Source organism: Lactuca virosa, chromosome 3 (assembly GCF_052849685.1).
Source record: "Lactuca virosa cultivar CGN04683 chromosome 3, Lactuca_virosa_CGN04683_v6, whole genome shotgun sequence".
Taxonomy (NCBI): domain Eukaryota; kingdom Viridiplantae; phylum Streptophyta; class Magnoliopsida; order Asterales; family Asteraceae; genus Lactuca; species Lactuca virosa.
In genome coordinates this window covers 33,411,011-33,433,649 of record NC_136428.1, presented here as the reverse complement: position 1 = coordinate 33,433,649, position 22,639 = coordinate 33,411,011, and the positions used below count along the sequence as shown (strand labels likewise).

The following is a 22,639-nucleotide window of genomic DNA, read 5'->3' as shown; positions in this document are numbered from 1 at the left end:
GTGTTATTTTGGTGTTGACAGCTCGGGAATCTGTCATCCAACAGCTGGGGTTGAGTCTGCAGAACTTCAGCAGTGTAGGATTGTGTCTACGGGACTTTAGCAGTGCCAGGTGAGTTATCCTCACTATATCAACAGGGTCTAAGGCACCAAGGCTGGCCCTTTATGGATTGTATTCGGATTATTGCATGTTATGCTTACTAATTTACATCCTGGTAGTTAGGATGGTGAGATGCTATGTTAGTGACCTGTTAGGTCGATATCCTGGTCATAGGATTGTTGCTATGATTTGTGATCTGTTAGATCGGTTTGACTGTTATATATATACATGCTAGTGTTATATGATATCTATGTGCACATGATTTTCCTGGTTAGAGGATGATGCTATGTTAGTGACCGGTTAGGTCTGTATCCCGGTTATTGGGATGTTGCTATGATTGGTGATCTGTTAGATCGGTTTGACTGTTATATGAAATGAGCTAGCGTATGATATTTATATGCACATATTTGTTTGGTTGGGGGTTGGGTTGAGGCGGTCCTGCCTTGTACTGTAGGCCAACATACCCAGGGCGGTCCGGATAAACTGAAGGCCCTGCAAAGGGATTCAGTCAGGCCGAAGGCTCGGAGAGCGGTCCAGATAGACTGAAGGCCTACGAGGCGGTCCAGATAGACTGAAGGCCTGCGAGTCTAGTCAGGCTGACGGCTCATTATGCATGTTGTTCTGTATTTGTTATATGATATGGTTATATTTGTAAGGTGTTGGTATTTTGGGGGAACTCACTAAGCTTTGTGCTTACGGTTTCAGTTTATTGTTTCAGGTGTTTCAGATGCCTCGGCAAGGCGAAGGCGTAATCGTACACATCCTCGTGTTTTGGACTTATGGTCTGTGGGAAACTCTGATAATAAATCATTTTGGAAATACCAGTGTAATACTTATTGGTTTTGAAATGTTTCAAAAAGTTTTAATTTGGCTTGAATTTTATGGATGTTACAATGCGTGCATGTGGTTAGGAGATTTGGTTGCTCGGCGCTAGAGCCGAGATCTTGTGTGGATGTATTGTATATATGATGGAATATGTGGTATACTGGGGACTCACTAAGCTTTATGCTTACAGTTGTGAATTAAACATTTTGCAGGTCGTTCGTGAGAAGAGCTCGGCGAGACTGTACACACGCATCGAAGATGTTCGCTTCCATAGTTTTGTAAATTTAACTCCGATAATATATGGTTTCAATCAAAAAAAATTTACTAAATGGTTTTTGAAGAAAAGGTTTAACTGTTTATTCTATTTTCAAAATGAAAAACCTCCTTGTAGTTTTCAGGATGTTACATACTTGAAGAGCTAACCACGTGGTGATGCTTCCAGGACCTTTCCCCTTGATCTTCATCTCTAACGGAAGAACTCTAGTGATAAGCTTGAGCACAAATTCAAACGCCATCTTATCACTCTGCTTATTAAAATTAGTGGATTTCTTATCTGAGATCTCATTTTTGATATTCTCTAAGAGCTCCGACAAACTCGTCCAGAGATATGGAATAAGCTTCTTGTGGGAAGAAGCAACGAGATGAAGAAGTATTTGAGAGCATGGTGATTAGATTCGGTGATGTCGAGGAAAGCGCAAACTCGATAACCACCGAAGAAGGAGGTGGAAGACATGTGGGTGTCATCGAGAATGTTTTTCATTTCTATTAGTTTGGGAAAACATTGCTGTTTTGCTGGATTTAAAAAAGTTAAAATAATTGTATTTTTGACTTTTAAGTTTGACAATTTAGTTGACTATATACATGTGGCATCTTCTACCTTTTGATTTAGATAATAAGGAATAAAACGACGGGTCACTTCCCCCTTATGCCTAATGTGTCATTTCTCCTCTCATTTACCCTTTAGTTAATTTTTAGCTTAATTATTTTCCTATTATATTATTCGTTTTTTGCGATCTGGGTAATACAACATAAACAAGCAATCGAATTTTATGGAAGAGTGATCCACCATAAACGGTGAAAGAGGAAGATCACCGAGAAATATATATATATATATATATATATATATATATATATATATATATATATATATATATATATATATATATATATATATAGGGAAGAGTTATTTGGAAAACAAAAAAACCCTAAAAATCATAAAAATGCATAAAAAAAAATACTTAGATCACAAAACTTTTTTTTGAAAAAATCGCAGCTTTTTATACAAAACCGGTGAAAAAAATTTTGAAAATTTTTTTTTTTTTACAAAAAAAAAAAAAGAAAATTGATTTTTTATTTTTTTTTTCAGCGAATTTCAATAAAAACCTGCGATTTTTTATAAAAAAAATTCAAAAATATTTTTTATGATCTCTAAGTATTATTTTTATGCATTTTTATGATTTTTAAGGTTTTTTTTAAGGTTTTTTTGTTTTCCATAGAACCTAAAATATATATATATATATATATATATATATATATATATATATATATATATATATATATATATATATATATATAAAGAGAGAGAGAGAGAGAGATTACCTGCTTAATGATATATCATCCCTCAGAAACATGTTATACAACATCGGTAGAAATGGCTTGAAAGGCGGAAAAAAGATAGATACCAGTTTTGTATTTTTAAAATTTTAATAGAAAATATTGTGGTCTATAATGTTTTTACTATATTTTGTTAAATAAGTTTTATGCTACCATTATTTGGTAAATAAATTTACAATCACTACGGCCTTGTTAATAAACTCCTACGAGCTGTGACTTCTGTGAGATAGTTCAAGGTAACGGGCTGTGACGTGAGCATGGCTTCTTAAAAGTTGAAGTCGATTACGATTGATGATTGCCCAAGAGTTGACCTTCCTGTTCTCCTCCCCTTTCCCTTTGTAGACATGACCCACGTACACTCCAAAACTCCACACTCCCCCTTTCCTTTCCAATTCCACCACAGTGTTGCAGGTTTCACCTTTTAAAACTACCTTTACACCATTCTTGCTATATATATATCATCCCTCATCTTCTTCCTGATTCGCTCGCCTCTTAGCTAGTTCCTTCATCATAACTTTTAAATTCGTTTCTTCCCAACTTCCTTCACTCGTTTCAATTCCCCAAATAGATATCAAAGATAACACATTGTATGATTATAGTTTCGCCACTCAATCTTTCTTTCATCTAGCTCACTTCATTAGCCTGGCTATCTTCAAACTTCCTTCTCCTTAGCTCAACATTTATAAAAATCTCCCAAGTATGTAACTTCAGATTTTTTTTTTCTTTTTTTAAAAAGAGAGGATCGTGATTCGTTCTGGCTCGTATTCAAACGATTGTGTAGCCATACCTTTATAAAAGTCGACAAATTATGTAAGGTACTTGCCATTCAACCTACATCCTACTCAAAGAAAAAAGAAAAAAAAAACTGTATTTATAGCATATTATATAAGCCGAAGGGAAGAGGGCTGGGCCGAGGGATCGATATTTGAAATGGAAAGTGGGTATGGGCAAACGCCGCCCGTATCAGCACCGGCGACGCCTGGAACGCCCGGAGGTCCGCTGTTTACGTCCCTGCGAATCGACTCTCTGTCGTATAGTGACCGCAAGTCAATGCCCCGTTGCAAGTGTCTGCCTGTTGATGCTCCATCACTCGGTGCACCTCACTCCTGTTTCACTGATTTCCCTGCTCCCGACATCTCTCTCACCCGAAAGGTACTCTTCATTCTTTACAGTTATCATCCTGCTTTTCCAATTACTAAAGAGTACCTTAATATTTTATTGGGGTGATGGGATTTACAGTTGGGAGCAGAATTCGTGGGAACGTTTATCTTAATATTCGCAGCAACAGCAGGACCAATAGTGAACGAGAAATACTCAGGATCGGAGTCATTAATCGGAAATGCAGCATGTGCAGGGCTAGCCGTGATGATAATAATACTTTCCACCGGTCATATCTCCGGAGCCCATTTAAACCCATCTCTCACCATCGCATTTGCAGCACTGCGCCATTTTCCATGGGCACAGGTCCCTGCTTACATCTTAGCACAAGTATCAGCCTCCATATGTGCTTCTTTTGCTCTCAAAGGCGTCTTCGATCCCTATATGTCCGGTGGTGTCACCGTCCCTTCTGTCAGCACCGGCCAAGCTTTTGCCCTTGAGTTCCTCATAACCTTCAATCTCCTCTTTGTCGTCACAGCTGTTGCTACTGATACTCGTGCTGTACGTATAAGCCCACCATTTACGATTTTCTTTTCCTTTTACAGTTTTTCATTGATAGATGTGAATATTCAGGTGGGAGAATTGGCGGGTATTGCAGTTGGAGCTACTGTTATGCTCAACATTCTTGTTGCCGGGTAAGTCTATACTCGGAAAACGCTATTACAATATTGTTTATAATTTGTTGAAGAAATCGTAATTAATCTTGTTGTTAGACCTTCGAGTGGTGCTTCAATGAACCCAGTGCGTACATTAGGTCCAGCAGTTGCAGCAGGGAACTACACAGTGATATGGGTATACCTATTGGCACCGACCCTTGGAGCCCTTGCCGGAGCTGCAGTCTACACATTGGTCAAACTTCGAGCTGTTGAGGGAGAGCAACCACGTGAGGCCCGAAGCTTTCGTCGCTAGATGCTGCCTGCTCGGGACACAGGGTATATACATATACAAGTACTAATAAACAGGGGTATAATTGCATGTCCTTTGTAACCCGTGTCAAATTGCCTGAAACTTGACAGGGTACCTTAATTACTCTCGGGGAAGGTGAGTGTGTGGTGCGAAATACTACGTATATCTTATATGGTTTGCTAGCTTGCTTAGACGAGTAATCATGTATGTATTTTCAAAGTTGTGATGTGAGATATCTGTTTAATTAATGACTCTTGAAGAATATGTTCGATATTTGTGGAGTCCATAGTTACTTTCAAAGGAGTCCTTGTGAAGAAAGAGCAACATTGTAACATATATAATTATATATAGAGATAAGAGACATGTTGCGCCGACACATGACACTAACACTCGACTCCGATTTTGTACTATTTATAAGGGTTCTTTTGGATAGTAATCATGTACTCCCTCTTTAACCTTTGGTTAGTCAGGTAACCAAGGAAAACACATGGTGTGACATGTGGGTGTAATGATATGCACATATCACAAGCATCCAAAAATATGTAGATGGGAGTAAGATGAGTGCTTGAGGAAAATTCGATAAAATATGATGTTTTGGATCGAGGAGGGAAAAATATTTAAGAGGTGAGTGTGAAGGGTTTTGACCTAATAAGTTGATGGAATGTGTGGATAAATTAATGAAGTGTGCTGGTAATATTATTTATGGCACAAATCATAAATTCTGGTTTGTCATTCTATTGTAATGTGTATGGGCATGAAAAGTATATATAACCGAATGCCATTAAAGGCAAAAAGATATATAATCATGAAATTGTGAATTATCTCACTCGCCACGGTTATCACACTAAAAAGGAGATAATTACATATACAAACTAAATTTTCGCATAATCACACAAATGAAATTTTTGTTGAGCATATATTATTTTGCATCATACTTTTTGACGAAACAATATGAACCAACTGATGGGTTGTTGGAAGAATGTTCTTTCTCCATAAACATGAAATTTTCAAAACATCGAAAGTTTCAAAAATAATATAATAATAATAATAATAATAATAATAATAATAATAATAATAATAATACTCCCTCCGTCCCAAAATTATTGTCCACAGACAAAAAACACATAGATTAAGAAAAACAATCATTAGTTTTGTCTTTTTGAATAAAATGACTCTCTTGTCCTTTTCTAAAACCAATGGGAAATGTGCGTTTGTAATTATTCAAGTTTACTTTATTAAATGTTATGGGTGATATGGTAAAAGTGTATATCTACTTTTGGTAGTGGACAATAATTTTGGGACAAACTAAAATAGTAAGGTGGACAATAATTTTGGGACGGAGGGAGTAATAATAATAATAACTAGAAAGGTGACCCCCGCGTTGCGGGGGTCGAAAGGTGTCACTTTTGTTTGGAAGTATAGTACATTGTTCTAATTGGTAGCTACAGTAAAGTATGTTGCTTGAGTCAATTTTATTTTACTTTGCTGCTTTACAAATGATCTTCTACCACTCTTTGCACCTTCAATATAATTCTGGTCATACTGATAGTCAACGTCGATTGCATCATCTGCAAACAACATAAAACCATAAATATAACATATTTCATACGGACAACAGTAAAAATTCATACAACTTGACAGCAACAGATTTTGCTAGCAACAATTTTATCAGATAATGTCATTTTGACATCAATTTGTTCTCAAATGTTTTACTCCTCTTCCTGGAAATGAAATCGAACCCACATAATCTCCTACAGAGTACTGGCTATTGTTTCCCTTCCTCTAGTCTCCTGTACGACAGATTCCACACACCTGACCAAGTGGCTGATACCACTCTAAATCTTGATTTGAAGTAAGCTTTGTTGTCTGGGTTTACTGAAAGGTAATTTGCTATTAGAGAACAAAATTTACAACTATAGAACAATAATAAATAAAAAGTGCAAAAGAATATTCAAAAAAAAAAACTTACAAACAGAAGTTTGAAGTGTTGAAATCTTCATTAAACCTGCAACGAAACGAAACAAACAACAAATCTGTGAAATATGAAATCAACAACAACTATAAGTATACTTGACTGGGTGAAGTTGAATCCATAACGATGGAGTGTGCCTAGAAAGAAGTAAAAGTAATGCAATTGAAACGAATCAGCTACAAAACTTGTAGTAAATCAAACTTGTATAGTTGGTAGTATGATTCACATAATCGAGATGTAAGTTATCATGATTACAAATCTAGGGATTAGAGGGATCGAGACACTAATGGTCATCGAACTAACCTCTAAAACTCTGTCAGCCAGTGGTCTTGAACAACTTGATATCAAAATGAACCCCTACCATATGTCCGAGTGTTTGCCTAATGAAGCAAAAACATAATTGGGTTATTCTACAAAAGTGCCAATGTATTTACCATGTTGTAAGAAATATAAGTTTAATCTAGGAAGAAGAGATCGATGATATAGTTTTCGAAGTACAAACACACTCTTGACCAGATTTTTCGTTGAGGAGTTTTGTCGAGCAGCTGGTGTTCAAAACTTAAAAAAGCACAAAGAACAGAATCAATAAGTTTAGAAAACACTAAAAATCGTGAAATTCAGAAACAAATGATGCAATCAAACTGCTCTTACACTCTTTCCTGTCTTCCCTCACCTTCTGTCTCCCACTGAACCAAATTAGTTGATGGCAGTTGGGTTCGATGACCATCAGTTGCAGCAACAACAATCAATTGCAATAACAGCGTGCATCTTGTATGCTTCATATAACCTGATGCAGTTGTCGACTGTAAAAAATAAGTGAAAGACCCTAAGATCAGCTTGCTGGCCCAGCTGAGTTCATCGGTTTGGTATTTAAGTGAGAGAAGGATGAGATCGATGTTGAATATGAACAATCGATTGGGTTATCCTACAAAAGTGAAAGAGGACGGATATGGGTGAGACGTAAAGACGTAAAACAGGAAGAGAACAAAATCAAACGAAAAATCAAACACCCAACAGAAAATAAGAATGTTCTCACTCCATGTTCATTGATAGTTCGATATTTATTAAGGTAAGAAACATTAGACATCCCAAACCATGGACCTGGAGCAACAAACATAGATACATGGCATACCTTCAGGTTTGCAAATCAATGAAAACAATAAGCACAATAGGACATAATGATCTAACGTTTAAAGGAGAAAATAACACATTTTCTTGTATAAAGATGTATGAAAAGCTTTGGGCTCAATAAGAAGTGTTCCTGAAGCAAAAGAGAAACAAAAATTAACATACATATAAATAACTATAGTTATTATTTATTTTTCTTTTTTTATAGATTTTTAACAATAAATCTTTTGTATTTATAATAATTACCAATGAATCCAATCTTCTTTTGCTTCAAAAAACCATGTCTGCCAATAAAATATAATTATATCTATTTTTTAACTACTATTAAATAATTATTGGATTGTTTTTAATTTTTTTATAAAAAATTTACCATATGGTCAAGCTTTCTCTCCATATCAGCGCTGATAAGAGTTTGATAACCCCCCCCCCCCCCCACGACCACCTTAACAACAGATTCGTCCATTTGTCTGGAAGCAAGCAAAGAGAGTCGACTCAATAGCTATTTCAATATAAAAGCACAAAGCTATTATAAAATGCAATATTTAAAAGAAAGGTCATAAAATGGGAATGTTAATCAATAATTCAGGATATGTTATGGGTACCTTACCATTTTGAGCTACCGCAGCCAAAATTAACAAATCAAAATCAATAAGAAATATATTTCATACTCTCATCCTTAATGTATCAGCTGATATATTATACAACACTCTTCTGTGATATGTGTGCAGGTTGAGATTTTTGTTAACATAGGAACATAAACATTTTTTATTAATTGAGACACTAATTACATAAATCTGATACACATATATATATATATATATATATATATATATATATATATATATATATATATATATATATATATATATATACAACCTCCAACCATCACAACCCTTCAAGATGACAATTAATTTAACCTCTATAACTACCTTTAACCACCGTATAAGTGACTTATATAACAACTAACTGATAACAAAATTTAACAGTCATAACCAAGCATATTAAATGTCAAGATTACCCTTCAACATTACAAAGAACAAATCATCATTTTAACCAATAACTGCTGGTGCTCTAGTCCAATCCAAAAGATAATGGTGTTCTGGTACAGGAAGTCCAATTAACGCATACTAAAAAGAAGCTAGTTTTCATATTGCAATATAGAATGTTCTTTAATATTCCCATGAGGATTATACAAAACGACAATCGTACATACAAAGTCACATATAAAATAAAAACTATAAGATTAATGAAACAAATGTTTAAAGTTTACCTCTTTTGTCCAAAGACAGGTTTCCATCTGCTAATGTTTTAGACATGTGTTGAAAAACCCCAAATTAAGCTTTCAACACTGAAAATAGAATCCAATAGCGACTCTTCACTGCTGTTGCCCAAATTGTGCCTACATATACATTTTTATCAAGACTCCATTATATTTTGTGAGTTTGGTTATTCAAAAAGAGTTAAAGTTTCATACCATTGCTGGTAAGCTTGTGGTTTGAGACCCAAAATTGCAAGCCTTCCATTTGACCTGCATCATACTTCTAATTTTTTGCTTCATAATAATTATATTAAACTAATAGAAACTTCAAAAAATATTTTCTTTAACATTCAAAGACTGGATGGCAAAAGAAACCTTATGAGCTGGTTACAATCGTTGTGAATGCCTCAAAGGTATTTCATCGAACATGTGGTAAGCAAAGCTGATAAGAAGAGCAAATTCCAATCTCAGAAACAAAGTAGAGAAAGCATACAGAGTTGGTAGAAAAAGAAAGTGTCGATTGAAGTCAAAATCAATTACCCAACTGAATCCATTGTACTCGTCTGCTCCCTTCACAATTTCTTTTCCAAAACCCATGGCGTGTTTCTAGGTCTGTAATCATCAAAATTACAGAAATCATACCAACAGGAAAAAAAACTTGTTGGACATCATTTACCTACAGTGGAAACTTGCTTTAGGAGATGAAGTCATTAACTGCTTATTCGAAATCTCGTGCTGAGAGAAGAAATAATACCTTTCACACCTGTGTGTAGAGTGAAACAGTCCTCCAATCCCACAGATGTTGAAGAAGAAGGGAAAACGAAGAGTAAATGACCGGAATTCAAGGCTCGCAAGGCATGAGAGAAGTCCATGTCGGTGGATTCCTGTCCAATATCGGTTCTCTATCTGTAGGTGTCGTAGAAACCTAATTTTGATGTCGTGTTGAAGGAGATGTCCAGATACAACAAACACACATGAAGAAACCGCACTGGGAAGAAAAGTGTGTGGAGCCATAATCGATTACAGAAAGAAAGAGATACGATTTCTGGAAAAGAAAGAGATAGAGGAACAGATAAAGTGAGAGGGAGAGAGAGAGAGAGAGAGAGAATCACATGGTATTGGTTTTGTGAAGAGGAGAATCGATTTGAGGTAGCGGTGGTGGAAGGACCAAAAGAAGCGGTAGGAGAATCGATCGTTGATAATCACATAAACCTAGAGGAAAAAGTGTTTATGACGCCGTTAACAGAGAGAATCGATCGTTGATAATCATCCACTTAAAAATCAATCACAGAGCATGAAACACATACCGATTCAGCCATAAGTCGGACGCCCTAAATCGTCGATTTGAATGTGGAACATCCGGTGGTAGGGGCCGACGATTATGAAACTTGCTCTCTAGGGTAGGAGTTGGTGTAGGTTAACGATTCTCAGAAGAAGAAGAAGAAACCTCAGAGCAAGCGGAGGGAAGATGGTCAGGCGAGAAGAGGAGAAGAGACTGTGTATTTTGGGGATCAATTCCATTTACCAGAAAAGCATGTGAACGATGATGGAAGCTTTAATCGAAGATGGGAGCAGACGAATAAGAAAACCCTCTGAAAATAAAAGATGAGGCAGTGAAAGAAAGAGAAGAAGGCATGTATATTCGTCGTGTCAGAAGTCGATGACTATGCGTACGTAAAAACGACACGTCTTTACTAACAATATAGATATGACAAAAAACCCATCAAGATACAAAAAGACAGCGACCTACAGGAAATGTAAGTTAAGGGACGAAAATAGACAAATATAGGCCAGGTTTACTGTTCTTTTTCTTCGCAATCTTAATATATATATATATATATATATATATATATATATATATATATATATATATATATATATATATATAAGGACCAAATTGCAATTTCAATAAAGAAGTGGACCAATTCAGATCTAGAGCAAATTGGGGGCCCATAAGGATGTACAATGAATCGAAGTAGATGGACCAATTTTAAAAATGGCTTAAAAGGACTCCTGAAAAAGAAGGCAAAATATTAATAAGTAGAAGGACCGAAATTTTTAATATATATAAGTAAAAGGGCCGAAATTGACCAAAAAGGTTGCTGTTTACTGTTACTTTTTTTGACATCTTATATATATATAATAATAATAATAATAATAAAAGAATTAATTCAACGGACTTTGAGGGTTGCCTATCACTTCCACAAAAGTTTGTGGACCACTCTTGAAGCGAGCCGGGGACTAATCTTTAATTTTGAAAACGTTTCGAGGACCATTCTGCAATTCTCCCGTAGTAATCTAATCTATCGACTATCACTGTCTAACCGGCAAAGGAGAACGAGAAAGATGGGAACGTTGCCGGTGGTTTACAGTCACCAGTTACAGGGATTCGCCTCTAACCATGTGCGGAGGAGTTCAATTACTTCTTCAACAGTTTCCACCGCAGTCGGAATTGAATCAATTTTCATTGGAAGCTGCAAGGACCGACAGAGGCTGAGGAGGTTATCATCGTGCCCTTCAAGTCAAAGATCATACACTCGCCATCTCTGCAAGTCTCAACTTGTTCAAGATTTTGCCCCTGCAGCTTCTGCAGGTTACGCTATTCTTCTCCTCGGCGGTGGTCTGTTTGCCTGTAAGTTATTTAAATTGCTACCCATTTACCCTAACTTCGTAAATATTTTGAAAACCTCCATCTTGATTTGTGCTTTTTTCTGGCGTGACTTCGCATTTTGCAACCAGACACCAAATCAGGAAGCAAAGGGTCGCTTTTTGGCGGACTTACGGGGGCAACTCTTATGTCTGTTGTAAGTGCTACACTGTTAATCCTTTTACCTCTGTTTGCGTTACTGGAATAAAAATCGTATTTAGGTATTAAAATAAAGAAGCATAACTCCAGTTCATAACTCCTTTGGTGATAGCTAACAATCTGAATTAGCTACCCAATTTACTCTCAGACGTGCAATTGTACTTGTTCAATGATATGAAAAGAAAGATGCCATTACATCATGGGAAAAGTACCCCTCATATCCTATCAACATGAAAATATGCTCAGACAATTCAAATAGAAAAGTTTAGGAGCCACTACCAATATGATAGATGACAATCTGTGGTCCAAAACTTGGAAATACAAAAAAAAAGATTGGTGTAATATTTAAAATATGAAAAAACAACATGGTATTAGCATTCTTATTAAGAAAGGCATGATAGGGAAACAATACATTCGTGGAATGATGGACATATGTTGATCTTGAATCTTGGGTTGGAAATAGATTAGTGCTTAAGAGTTAAGACTAATGTGATGACCTATTTAGTTTGCACTTCAAAGACAGTTTACAATATAAAAGTTTGTAATTAAAACTGACTATTGAAATCAGTTTACTACATTTATCAAAATCTAGCCTTATTCTAGGTTAGTTTACATTAGCCAACAACTCTGTTTCATAGGCATGCGATTGCAAATGTTAAGGTCCCAAAGCTCTGCTGAAAAAAGCTATTAAGTAGTGTTTGTTTTGAATCAACATAGCTTCCAATTTCTTTAATATTCATTTCGTATCCCTTGGATATATAATCCTTTTTTAATTTTAAAGAGAAATCTTTCTTTAGAAATTTCATGATTTTTATTAAATTACGATTTTATCATCTAAAAGTAGATAGATAATATACTTTTTATTATAATCTTATATGGGCTCTAATGAACTTTCTATTATGTTTAATTTTTCACTTTTTGAAAGAAAAAAAAAAGTTCCTTAATTATAATTAAAGTGAAAGCTATGCATTATGTATTATTATAATATAAATAAGTAATAACAACTATTCCCAAACCCCGTAAATATATGGGGTGGGGTGTTACAGTCTTACCTCCATCCGAGGGTAAAGAGGCTGCTAATTAATTTGATTTATATGAAAATTCATTGACAATTGAACGTAATGACTTATTCCATTCCATTCCTTGGTCATTCCATTCCATTCCATTCCATCTAATGAAATACACATGGAAATGGAAAATTTTCCCTTTCAGGCTTACTATCTTATGCAATCATCTGAGACAAAGGAGATAGGTGATGCACTTGCATTTGGAGCTTCTCTTCTTTTTGCTTCTATATTTGGTATTTTTTTTTTTAACATTATTAACACTTTTGGCTTATCATTTTCACCAAAAATTTACTTGAATGCCATAAACTTTTAAAATTTATTGCTTCAGGAATTCGTCTTGCAGCCACACGGAAAGCAATTCCTGCGGGACTTCTATTAGGTCTATCAGTCTCTATAATGGCAGTCACCTTCTCAGCTTACCTACAAGATAGGATCTAATGTAACATCCACTTTGTGGACAAATTCAAACCAATAAAACATGTTTTAGGCTATATTTCTTTTTTCTTCCATCAAGTATCGTATCGATAAATCATGTATGTGAGAGGAAGTGTTGTATGAACACATGTTTCTTTTTCTTGGAATGAGTCAAGTGTCTGAATAACAGTAAATCATCATTTTATCCTTCTGGAATTATTGAATAAAAATAACTCTCTATTTGATGATCATTAAATATTCTTGGAACATAACCCGTATTTACATAAACCCCATATCACAATATTATAACTAACAACATTAAATCAACCAACAATTGCATCCATTAGTAAATCGAATGCTAAACGACTCTACCCACTTTACATAAAGAATTAAGTACTGTATTGTGAGTTGTAACATTAAAAGTAAGTGCACGATAATTTATCTCAAAAGAAAAAAAAAAATCATATATATGTGGTTTTTTATCAACGCTACTAAGTCAAATATACAGATTTTGGTATTATCAATAAATAAATTAAATAACGAATAACATAACAAGAAGCCAAGAAAACTGAAAAGTGTACGTGAAATGAGTGATCGAGGGTCCAAGATAACAGAGAAAATACACGTGAATGTAAAGTTTCCTGTATAGTGCGTCATTTATTCTTAATTTTTTTTGGAAGTTAGTGTATGATGCTAATGACTTTTGCATATTTGTTTGAAATCGCAAGTTTAGTGGTGGATGGAATCATTCTTAAAAGCAGTGATATTCACATGACTAGTGGTGTTGGATGGGATACTAAATTTGGTTCTGAAGCAACTTAATGTATCAGAAACATCTACATCTACATGCACCAGATCCAATGCAACAACTAAAATTGTATTCCTTCTTGTGACATTTAACTAAATGAGTATACAACATCAACAAAATAAGTAGGTTGGTAATTAAAACCGAAAAAAGATAGAATAAGTTTATAAAATATAAATATGTCATAGTGCATACATTCAAACAATTAATCCAAAGTTTTTATTTAGAAATTAGCATGGCCCATCTCATCATCGATGCCACTAATGATCAACTAGGGATATTATACCGATATATTTATATTTCTTTCTGTGGTTTGTTTGATTTATTTCATTATGAATGACAATAATGATTAACTTACGCATATAATATCGTTTTATATACATTTATTTTTGCTCTTTTTGATTTGTCTTTCCTTCTCCGTTGGTTTTAAGCACTGATTAAAGAAGAACCTTTACCATATATTATACCCCAAGAGAGAAGAGAGAGGGTGATATGCAATAATGTAGCAATACTTTATAATATGGTATTGTTGTGATGATGTGGTTTCTTTTTACTCATTCTTGTTAAAAATAAAGTCAAAAGACTAGCCGACATAATACATATCATCTTTGGACCCACATACTTACCTCAGATTAAGCCAGTTCTTACTTGAGTTTTATAACAATAATAATAGAAATCTATTTGATATATTATATAGCCCACTTAAAATAATAATTGTACGAATTCGATGTGGATGTCAAGGGCAGGCAGGCTATCAATATCCTAATGAAAAAGATTGGGGCAGTTTGGGTAAGGAAAGAAGATGCCTGACAAGACAAATGAATGTAAGGAGAAAACTACAAATCTTTCTGAGTCTTAATTGGAAGGCTTTATGCGTGCCCGAAGTGTATTGCAACCTCGGGTGGTTGATGATATGATCATATGATAATGATAATGATATGCAGTACCAACCAAGCCGGGAGCGAGCAAAGGGAAATCGTGGCATGACAAAGACGAAACTTAATGACACATAGTGCCAATGGATGTGGACATTACTAGGAAAATATGATAATTAATTATAGGGATGTGTTTGGTATTTCTTAATTTAAACAAAATAATTGATTCATGAGATGAGAAGTGGGAAGAAAGTGCCAAAAAAAAAAAAAAATACTTGATCAAAAGGGTTTCACATTCACATCATATAACATTGAATATACATTATATAAACGTACAATGAAACATGGAACATGAATTCAGAATATATAAGATTGACTCCACACATTTAATAACAATGTGAATTTCAAGGTATTTAATGCGTATATGAGAATTTATTATGGTATTTATGATTCGGCATATGATGAATTCAGACAAAATACTTAAAATTCACATAAAATCTGTATTAATTTGTACTACCAAATTTTCACCTTTTTTATGTTTAATCGCTTGATGAATTCCCATTATTTGTAATATGCACTCATAGGCGTGCATTAGTTGTTTTCGAAAAAGTTATTTCTTACTTGTTTAGCCCAAGATATATTTAGCTTTGGAATGAAAAAGCTTGTTCATTCTAAAAGTTTTGAAAAAAAAAAAAAAAAGTCTTATGAATAAAAAGGCAAACATGTAACAAGATGGATTGCTAACCATTTATAGATGACAAAAATAACTATTTAAAATAACATATTGATAAATTTTGGGATAATAATATGCATAACACGTTTCTATTGAAAAACTTGACTGTCAATATTCAGTATACTATTAAAATAATACTCATATTATAGATTATCTCAAATCTGTATATTCTGTCACTCACACCATCATATAACATAAAAGTCATAAAATGTAATATAAATTTGAAGTTATATAAAATGAATGTCAAAGACGCATATCACAAATTTTGTATTGAAACAAAAACCGTACAATATGTTGTATTAAGTTATTGGACGGTCCCTTTTGATTGTTGTCATTGTTTCATTCGTCGTATCATAATTTTTCTTTCTTTTCATATATCATTGTCTCTCAAGTAAATTACAATTTCGGTCCCTACCGTTTGCTCCAATCTGTAAATTTGATCCAACTTTTGAAAATTTGATATGGCTGGTCCATATAGTTTCCAAATCTTGCAGCGGAGGTCCCTGAGTCAATTACCGTCTAAGTTTTTGTTAGAGAAAACTGCAAAAGTGGTCATTGTTGTTGACATTTTTTGTGGTTTTGGTCTAAAAATGTTTGAATTTACACTAGTGATCCAAATTTGGATATTTTTTTGTGATTTTGATCTATATCCTCGTTAAAATGATTGTCACGCCCTTACATTTTGTTTTTTGTTTTTTTTTTCAAATTCACTATTAGTTTTCATATTAAAACTATTTGGAAGATGAAATGGACCCCACCCCATACCCCAAGTTATATACATCTCTCTCTCTCTCTCTCTATCTCTCTCTCCCCCTCCCCCCTTCCTTTTGTCTATCTATCTCTTTTCCCTCTCTCCTCCTACACCATCCTATCTTGTATCCCCACCGAGCACCACCACCCAATTTGTCTTCTCCGGCCATGGCTCCCCTATACATTCACACACTAAAAACCTACAATTTAAAACACATACACACACAATCAAAAACTAAATCACATCAAAAACAAAAAATATAAAAGTGAATCCAAATTTGAAACATCTATAAAATCAAACTAAAGCTAGCTACACATGATATTTGAAGAGATACTACAAATATCAAGTAGATTTTCACGTGATTCAATTCGAGAAACATAGTCGTGGATCGAAATTTTAGAGGTTTTCGAGTATGAATAAAAGCAACTTGGTACCCTATTCAAGATCGATGACAAAACCCTACACACCATTATCATTCAGCCCACATCATCATCATATTGAAACCAACCATCAACACCAACAATGTAGCCACCTACACTTTTAGCATCAAGACCCGAAATCACCCACCTTCACATCGCCATGCACCCCCTAATCACGGCCTGACATTATACTAGATGACCATCAACTTCACATCATAATAAGTATCTTCACATCACGACTTTACCGTCCATCTACACACTGTAACACCCATCCCGAGAAGGTTCGTTTTTAACCCTAAATATGTTTAAGTTTGCCTTTGTGGTCCGTACTTCGTGCATACTCGGAGTGTACACATGGCGTACTCATGCATGAGAAAAGCGAGACTCACACGCGTACATCGAGCGTACTTAGCAGGTATGTCGTGCGTACGCTATTCAGACCAAAACCCTAGTTTTGAGGGTTTGCATCTTATATAATTCCCTTTATGGCCCCGAGACCTTCACCCTCACTAGCCTCCACCTAAAAATCGTCCCACTAGCTAACCAGGAGTGTGTAGAGTACCCCTTGAGCTCATTTGTGTGTTTTGGTGGTGTTCTTGAAGAAGAAAAAGAAGGTGGTAGAAGTATATTGGAGCTTGGAAGAAGTAGGGGTGGAATTGGTACGGTACCAAGTTTTTTTTCTCCAAACCGTATACCGTACCAACTATAGTTGGTATAAGATTTTATCTACCAGTACCGTACCAAGTGTACTTGGTACCAATTAATTTGGCTACCAACAAATTTGGTTGGTACATATTGGTATTTGGTATATACCAAAAGTTTTAACTAGTATGTACTATACATGAATATAAGTTGAATTTGTGGACATTTGGTCGTTGCTTCACTCGCTTCTGGTAATATATTTTTTTGGAAACCACTAAAAGGATTAAAAGAGGTCCACCCCTAGCAAGTTGCTAGAGGAAACAAATGGAAACAATACAAGGAATGAGAAGGTAGTATTCCTTTTTAAGTTTCAGTTTATGTATCACCAATCTCGTGTACATCAAAAAATAAGTATCAAGAAATTTGTCGGTCAATGTGTTACTTTAGTAATTCTAAGACTTGTTAGTTGTTATTCTAAATAAACATGAAGATATGAGAACTCATATTTCTTTGTATTTTATGACTTTATATATATATATATATATATATATATATATATATATATATATATATATATATATATATATATATATTGGTTGGTACGGTACAACCGTGGTATTCAAAATTGCATACCGTTACCGTACCAAGATTACTTAATTGGCATGGTATTACCAGCCAAACATATTGGCTACCAAACAACTTGGCTACCGATTTAATTGGTTCGGTTGGTAACATGTTGGTTGGTTCTCTGTGGTACATATTTGCCAGCCCTAGGAAGAAGTTTGGATATGGGATTCTCACCTTGCTAGCAACCTTCAGGAGGTAAAAAGCTCCTAGCTTGATCATTTTTTCTTATAGATCTAGACATTCCTTCATTTAGGGCATTTTTGGTCCCAACCTTTGTGATTCTTGAGCATGGCATGATCTTAACCAAATAAGTCGTCTTTTCAGACCCAATGAGGGGTCTTGAGTCATAAAAATGAGATCTTGATGCTTAGTTCTTCCCCATGCATGCTCTAGAAGGTCTTTATGTGTTAAGAAGTTAAGAATGTTGGTATTAAGCACTTAATGGGCATGCAAAGTCATAAAGTATTTTGGCCCTGGATCTAAAATTGGAACGTAAGAGCTTAAATTATTAACCTCTTAATATGGAATAAAGGACTTCGGTGCGTATGTCGTGCGTAACTCTACGTATGCCGTACATATGGGGTCAACCGCCCGATACCGGTCAAGGCCCGTGTACGCCCAGCGTACAAGCTGAGTACGACCCGCGTACTCAACAGAGTTGACCGAGTTGACTCGTTGACCTTGACCTTTGACCAGAGTTTTGACCAAGTTTAATCTAGGGGTATTTTGGGTATTTTTGAGCTGTTAATTAAGATTGGGTCCTTGGTTTTGGTTAGGTGATTGTTGAGCCGATTTTTGGAGCAGAGATTTATTCAGCTTCCTTTCCGACTAAGAGGTGGGTTTTCCTTACTGTACTTGTGGGTCGAAGGCACCAATGTCGGCCCACTAGATTACTTATCCTGGTTAGGATAGTATTATGCTAGTTTGTAGTTGTTAGTAGATCCGTATGATTATCTGTATTTGCTGGCTCTGTGTTTTTGTTTATCTGTTACATATGTCGACATATGGTGTTGGGTTGAGGCGGTCCTACTTTGTGCTGTAGGCCAAGACACCCGGGGACGACCAGATAGATTGTAGGCCCTACGAGGCGGTCCAGTCAGGCCGGCGGCCCGTAGAGCATTCTGGATAGGCTGTAGGCCCTGCAAGTCGGTCCAGTCATGCTGAAGGCTCGTATAGCGGACCAGATAGGCTGTAGGCCCTATGAGGCGGTCCATTCATGCTGGTTGCTCATATTTGCATGTTTGTTTGCTATGTGGTGTGCTGGTACTTTGGGGAAAATCACTAAGCTTTGGCTTATAGTTTTTAGTTTATTGTTTCAGGTAATTTTGAGGATCGTGGGAAAGCAAAGGCGTGACCGTGCACATCTTCCTGTTTCATATCACTAGGTCTTGGGAAAACTCTAATTTTGAAATAATGCTTTTGAAACAATGACTCTTTTTGTAAACAATATTGGTTAATGGTTGATTTTGAAAAGTTTAAATTTCCTTGATTTTTGGAGTGTTACAAGTTTGTATTAGAGCCTTGGTTTTAGAGAATTTGATGAACATTTGTGTGAATCCAGACTCAAACTAAGGAAATGCAAAAAAAAATTAAATGGTTTCCAAAATTGTTTTCAAAACAACCAAGGAAGGATGCATTTTGTACGATCAGTCGGAGCAAGAAAGTATACCCCAAATTACCCTCACTGTTATTTGTTATGATAATATAGAACATCATGCTAGTTTTAGGATAGGGATCTTTAGGAATTGCACGATAAAATTGTCTGATGTATGATGCCTTAATTTCCTATAGAGTTTTCTTCCTTATTGTTGTAGGACTCTTTCGAGTGTGAATTAACTATTAATTAAATACGTTCAGTCACATGTTGTATGGGTTAAATAATTTTAGAGTGAAGGATTTCGTCCTATTACGCAGCTCTTGTCAGAGTCCAATCGTGGTAGGGGTTGAATCTTTTAATCTAAGATTATTTAAGTTATGTTGCATGTTATTGTATTCATGCAATAGTTAACTGGCACCAATGGGGGTCGTTTGGAAGTTAATGGTAGGGTGAGGTGTGGATCCTAGGATAGCGTAGGGAGTATGTAGTACTCATGATGCGCTTTTTAGCAAGTGTTAGAAGTTCCATGGATGGATGGGTTATATGTAAGCAACCAGCCAGTTGAGGAATGTCTAGTCTTTCTCTAGGGAGTGAGAATAGGATGTATGTGCATTCTAGTGTGTACTGTTAGGGTTGTTGTGATGATCTTATGAGATAAATATGGGTACGTGTGGAAGGTAGTATGGGCCCGTACTACCGGAAGCATAGGACCCATACACGTAACAGGGAAGTCACAACCCCTAGGGTTTCGTTATTTAGAATAGATCATATGGTATGAATTGCGCCTTATTTGATATTTTATGATTTATTTTCAGTATGGTGTTCACGAGGGTATCCAGATCAAGAGCTGGAACGAGTGGCCAGGATAGGCCATGGTTGATGAGGATGAGATTAGGGCGTTGATTTATTCTGAGGTTGTGACTGTTATCTGTGGTCAGATAGCAGAGTTGTTCAGGTCTATCAAGACCGCCATGATTGAGTACTTTGATGACCGTTACGCTGCACGTTCTGAGGTTGTTGTTGATGCAACTACCACGGCCGCTGCGGCTGCTGGGGTTCGTGGAGAGCGAGCCTTCCAGTACTGGTACTTCGACAATACGAAGCCCCCGGTGTTCGATGGAGTTCAGGATCTGATCATTTCTATGAGTTGGTTGTCCGATGTTGAGGGATGTTTCTTTACTTGCTCCTGCCCAGCTGACCAGATGGTCAAGTGCGCCCTGAACCTTCTCCGGTTGGGGGCGAAAGATTGGTGGAGGCTGGTTACTATCTCTTACACTCCGAAGCAAAGGGTTGTTGTATCATGGGATCAGATCTATGAGATGTTCCACACGAGATATGTTCCATTGGTTGAGAGAGAGAGAGAGAGAGAGAGAGAGAGAGAGAGAGAGAGAGAGAGAGAGAGAGAGAGAGAGAGAGAGAGAGAGAGAGAGAGAGAGAGAGAGAGAGAGAGAGAAAGAGAGAGAAAGAGAGAGAGAGAGAGAGAGAGAGAGAGATTGGCCCAGGAGTATTTGGACTTGAGGCACGGGACTGAGTCAGTGACGGAGATCACCAAGATGTTTACTGAGAGGACACTTTTATTGTCCTGTGTTTGTTGCTTCTGAGCAAGCTCAGATGACCCGGTACTTGAGCAATCTTAAGACGGACATCTGCCAGTTTGTGTCTACTCAACATTATGGTACACTTTTGGAGCTACATGAGGCGGGAGATTGAGTTGGAGCTCCAGAAGAGGGAGTGGAGGGGGGGGGGGGCTCCGGTGCAGACGCAACCTGCAGCGAGGCCATTGATGCGAGATTTGGGAGCCATAGGGGCCGCACTTGTGGAAAGTGTGGCAAGGTTCATGAGGGTTCTTTTCGATCTTCTTTTGGGTGCCACAAATATGGCAAGGATGGGCATTATGCCAAAAACTATCGCCAGCAGGATCCTGCACCGACTACCAGGATCTATTATCACTATGAGCATGTTAGCTATATTAAGGCCAACTATCATTTGCTCACTGCGGGACCGGCACAAGCTCCAACACCATCTAATTTGAGAATCACTGATGGGCACCAGGGTAGGGAGGAACCCCCGAGGGCTCGAGGTCGTGCTTTTCAGCTCACAGTAGAGGAGGCCAAGGTGATTCCTGACGTCGTTACTGGTATGTTTCCATTTATCATTCTGTCAATTATTTTATGGTATGCTTATGTTTATGTTTATGATAGGTATATTATTAGTGAATTCTTTTCCTTATCTTGTGTTATTCGACTCGAGCACGAGTCAGTCCTTTGTATCTCAGTTTTTTAATAGGGATTTCGATATGACCCTTGGCGAACTGGAGTGTCCGTTGCGGGTTTCTATTGCCAACGAACATGGGATTTCTACGTCCAGAGTGTATTAGGGTTGTGTCTTGGAGATATATGGGGTTCCTTATTCGATTGATTTGACTCCTATCCCCATGGGGGATGTATGTGTGATAGTAGGGATGGATTGGCTGAGCAGGTTTGGTGCTATGATAGTCTGTGAGGGTCAGCGAGTGGTAATTCGAACCCCAAGTGGGGAAGAAATGGTCATCTATGGAAAGGGTACCAGGATTAGGTCAGGGTTTTTTTTTCGGTGGCCAGGGTGGGCAGTATATTCAGCATAGTTGTATGGTTTATCTTACCTATGTGGTTGATACACGGGTTGGGGAGCAGACATCGGGTTCAGATGTGCCACTTGTTAGGGAGTTTGTTGATGTGTTTCTGGAGGAGTTACCCGGTGTGCCTCCCGAGAGGCAGGTTGAGTTCAGGATTGACTTAGTGCCAAGTGCGGCTCCAATTTCCAAGGTGTCGTACCGTTTGGCACCGCCTGAGATGCAGGAGTTCTCCTCTCAGCTTTAGGAGCTGTTAGGAAAGCAGTTCATCAGACCGAGCAGTTCACCACGGGGAACACCGGTATTGTTCTTCAAGAAGAAGGATGGTTCGCAC

General features: G+C 36.6%; 2 protein-coding genes and 2 long non-coding RNA genes across 8 annotated transcripts; 2 read left to right on the top strand and 2 right to left on the bottom strand.

Moving 5' to 3' along the window:
* The first annotated feature begins 2,940 nt into the window (after window positions 1-2,940).
* LOC145165437 (putative aquaporin NIP5-1) lies at window positions 2,941-4,976 on the top strand. Of its 2 annotated transcripts, XM_079084177.1 has the most exons (5): window positions 2,941-3,688; window positions 3,776-4,195; window positions 4,268-4,329; window positions 4,408-4,626; window positions 4,711-4,976. In XM_079084177.1, the coding sequence occupies exons 1-4, from the start codon at window positions 3,467-3,469 to the stop codon at window positions 4,601-4,603; spliced, it is 900 nt and encodes a 299-aa protein (XP_078940303.1). In that variant the 5' UTR covers window positions 2,941-3,466; the 3' UTR covers window positions 4,604-4,626; window positions 4,711-4,976. The 2 variants fall into 2 exon arrangements, with proteins under 2 accessions (XP_078940303.1, XP_078940302.1); XM_079084176.1 differs by having other exon boundaries at window positions 2,943-3,688; window positions 4,408-4,976.
* A 1,282-nt stretch (window positions 4,977-6,258) lies between these two features.
* LOC145162262 (uncharacterized) lies at window positions 6,259-7,782 on the bottom strand. Of its 2 annotated transcripts, XR_013738993.1 has the most exons (5): window positions 7,609-7,782; window positions 7,224-7,497; window positions 6,876-7,130; window positions 6,570-6,605; window positions 6,259-6,475 (listed from the first exon to the last, which is right to left on the bottom strand). It is a non-coding gene; the product is annotated as an uncharacterized LOC145162262 (long non-coding RNA). The 2 variants fall into 2 exon arrangements; XR_013738992.1 differs by having other exon boundaries at window positions 7,224-7,782.
* Window positions 7,783-8,138: 356 nt separating this feature from the next.
* LOC145162261 (uncharacterized) lies at window positions 8,139-9,952 on the bottom strand. 2 transcript variants are annotated; one of them, XR_013738991.1, is made up of 6 exons: window positions 9,713-9,952; window positions 9,499-9,570; window positions 9,334-9,400; window positions 9,175-9,228; window positions 8,971-9,099; window positions 8,139-8,167 (listed from the first exon to the last, which is right to left on the bottom strand). It is a non-coding gene; the product is annotated as an uncharacterized LOC145162261 (long non-coding RNA). The 2 variants fall into 2 exon arrangements; XR_013738990.1 differs by lacking the exon at window positions 8,139-8,167 and having other exon boundaries at window positions 8,883-9,099.
* A 1,236-nt stretch (window positions 9,953-11,188) lies between these two features.
* Window positions 11,189-13,439, top strand: LOC145165436 (Transmembrane proteins 14C). Of its 2 annotated transcripts, none has more exons than XM_079084175.1 (4): window positions 11,189-11,590; window positions 11,698-11,762; window positions 12,977-13,064; window positions 13,175-13,439. In XM_079084175.1, exons 1-4 carry the CDS (start codon window positions 11,305-11,307, stop codon window positions 13,267-13,269), a joined length of 534 nt encoding a protein of 177 aa, XP_078940301.1. In that variant the 5' UTR covers window positions 11,189-11,304; the 3' UTR covers window positions 13,270-13,439. The 2 variants fall into 2 exon arrangements, with proteins under 2 accessions (XP_078940301.1, XP_078940300.1); XM_079084174.1 differs by having other exon boundaries at window positions 11,194-11,590; window positions 13,160-13,439.
* The last annotated feature ends 9,200 nt before the right edge of the window (window positions 13,440-22,639 follow it).

Coding starts and splice junctions, on each gene's coding strand:
- LOC145165437 (XM_079084177.1), top strand. CDS start 3,467: ATGGAAAGTGGGTATGGGCAAACGCCGCCCGTATCAGCACCGGCGACG. Junction 4,196..4,267: donor TTGCTACTGATACTCGTGCT/GTACGTATAAGC, acceptor GTGAATATTCAG/GTGGGAGAATTGGCGGGTAT. Junction 4,330..4,407: donor CTCAACATTCTTGTTGCCGG/GTAAGTCTATAC, acceptor TCTTGTTGTTAG/ACCTTCGAGTGGTGCTTCAA.
- LOC145165436 (XM_079084174.1), top strand. CDS start 11,305: ATGGGAACGTTGCCGGTGGTTTACAGTCACCAGTTACAGGGATTCGCC. Junction 11,591..11,697: donor CGGCGGTGGTCTGTTTGCCT/GTAAGTTATTTA, acceptor TTTTGCAACCAG/ACACCAAATCAGGAAGCAAA. Junction 13,065..13,159: donor TCTTTTTGCTTCTATATTTG/GTATTTTTTTTT, acceptor TTATTGCTTCAG/GAATTCGTCTTGCAGCCACA.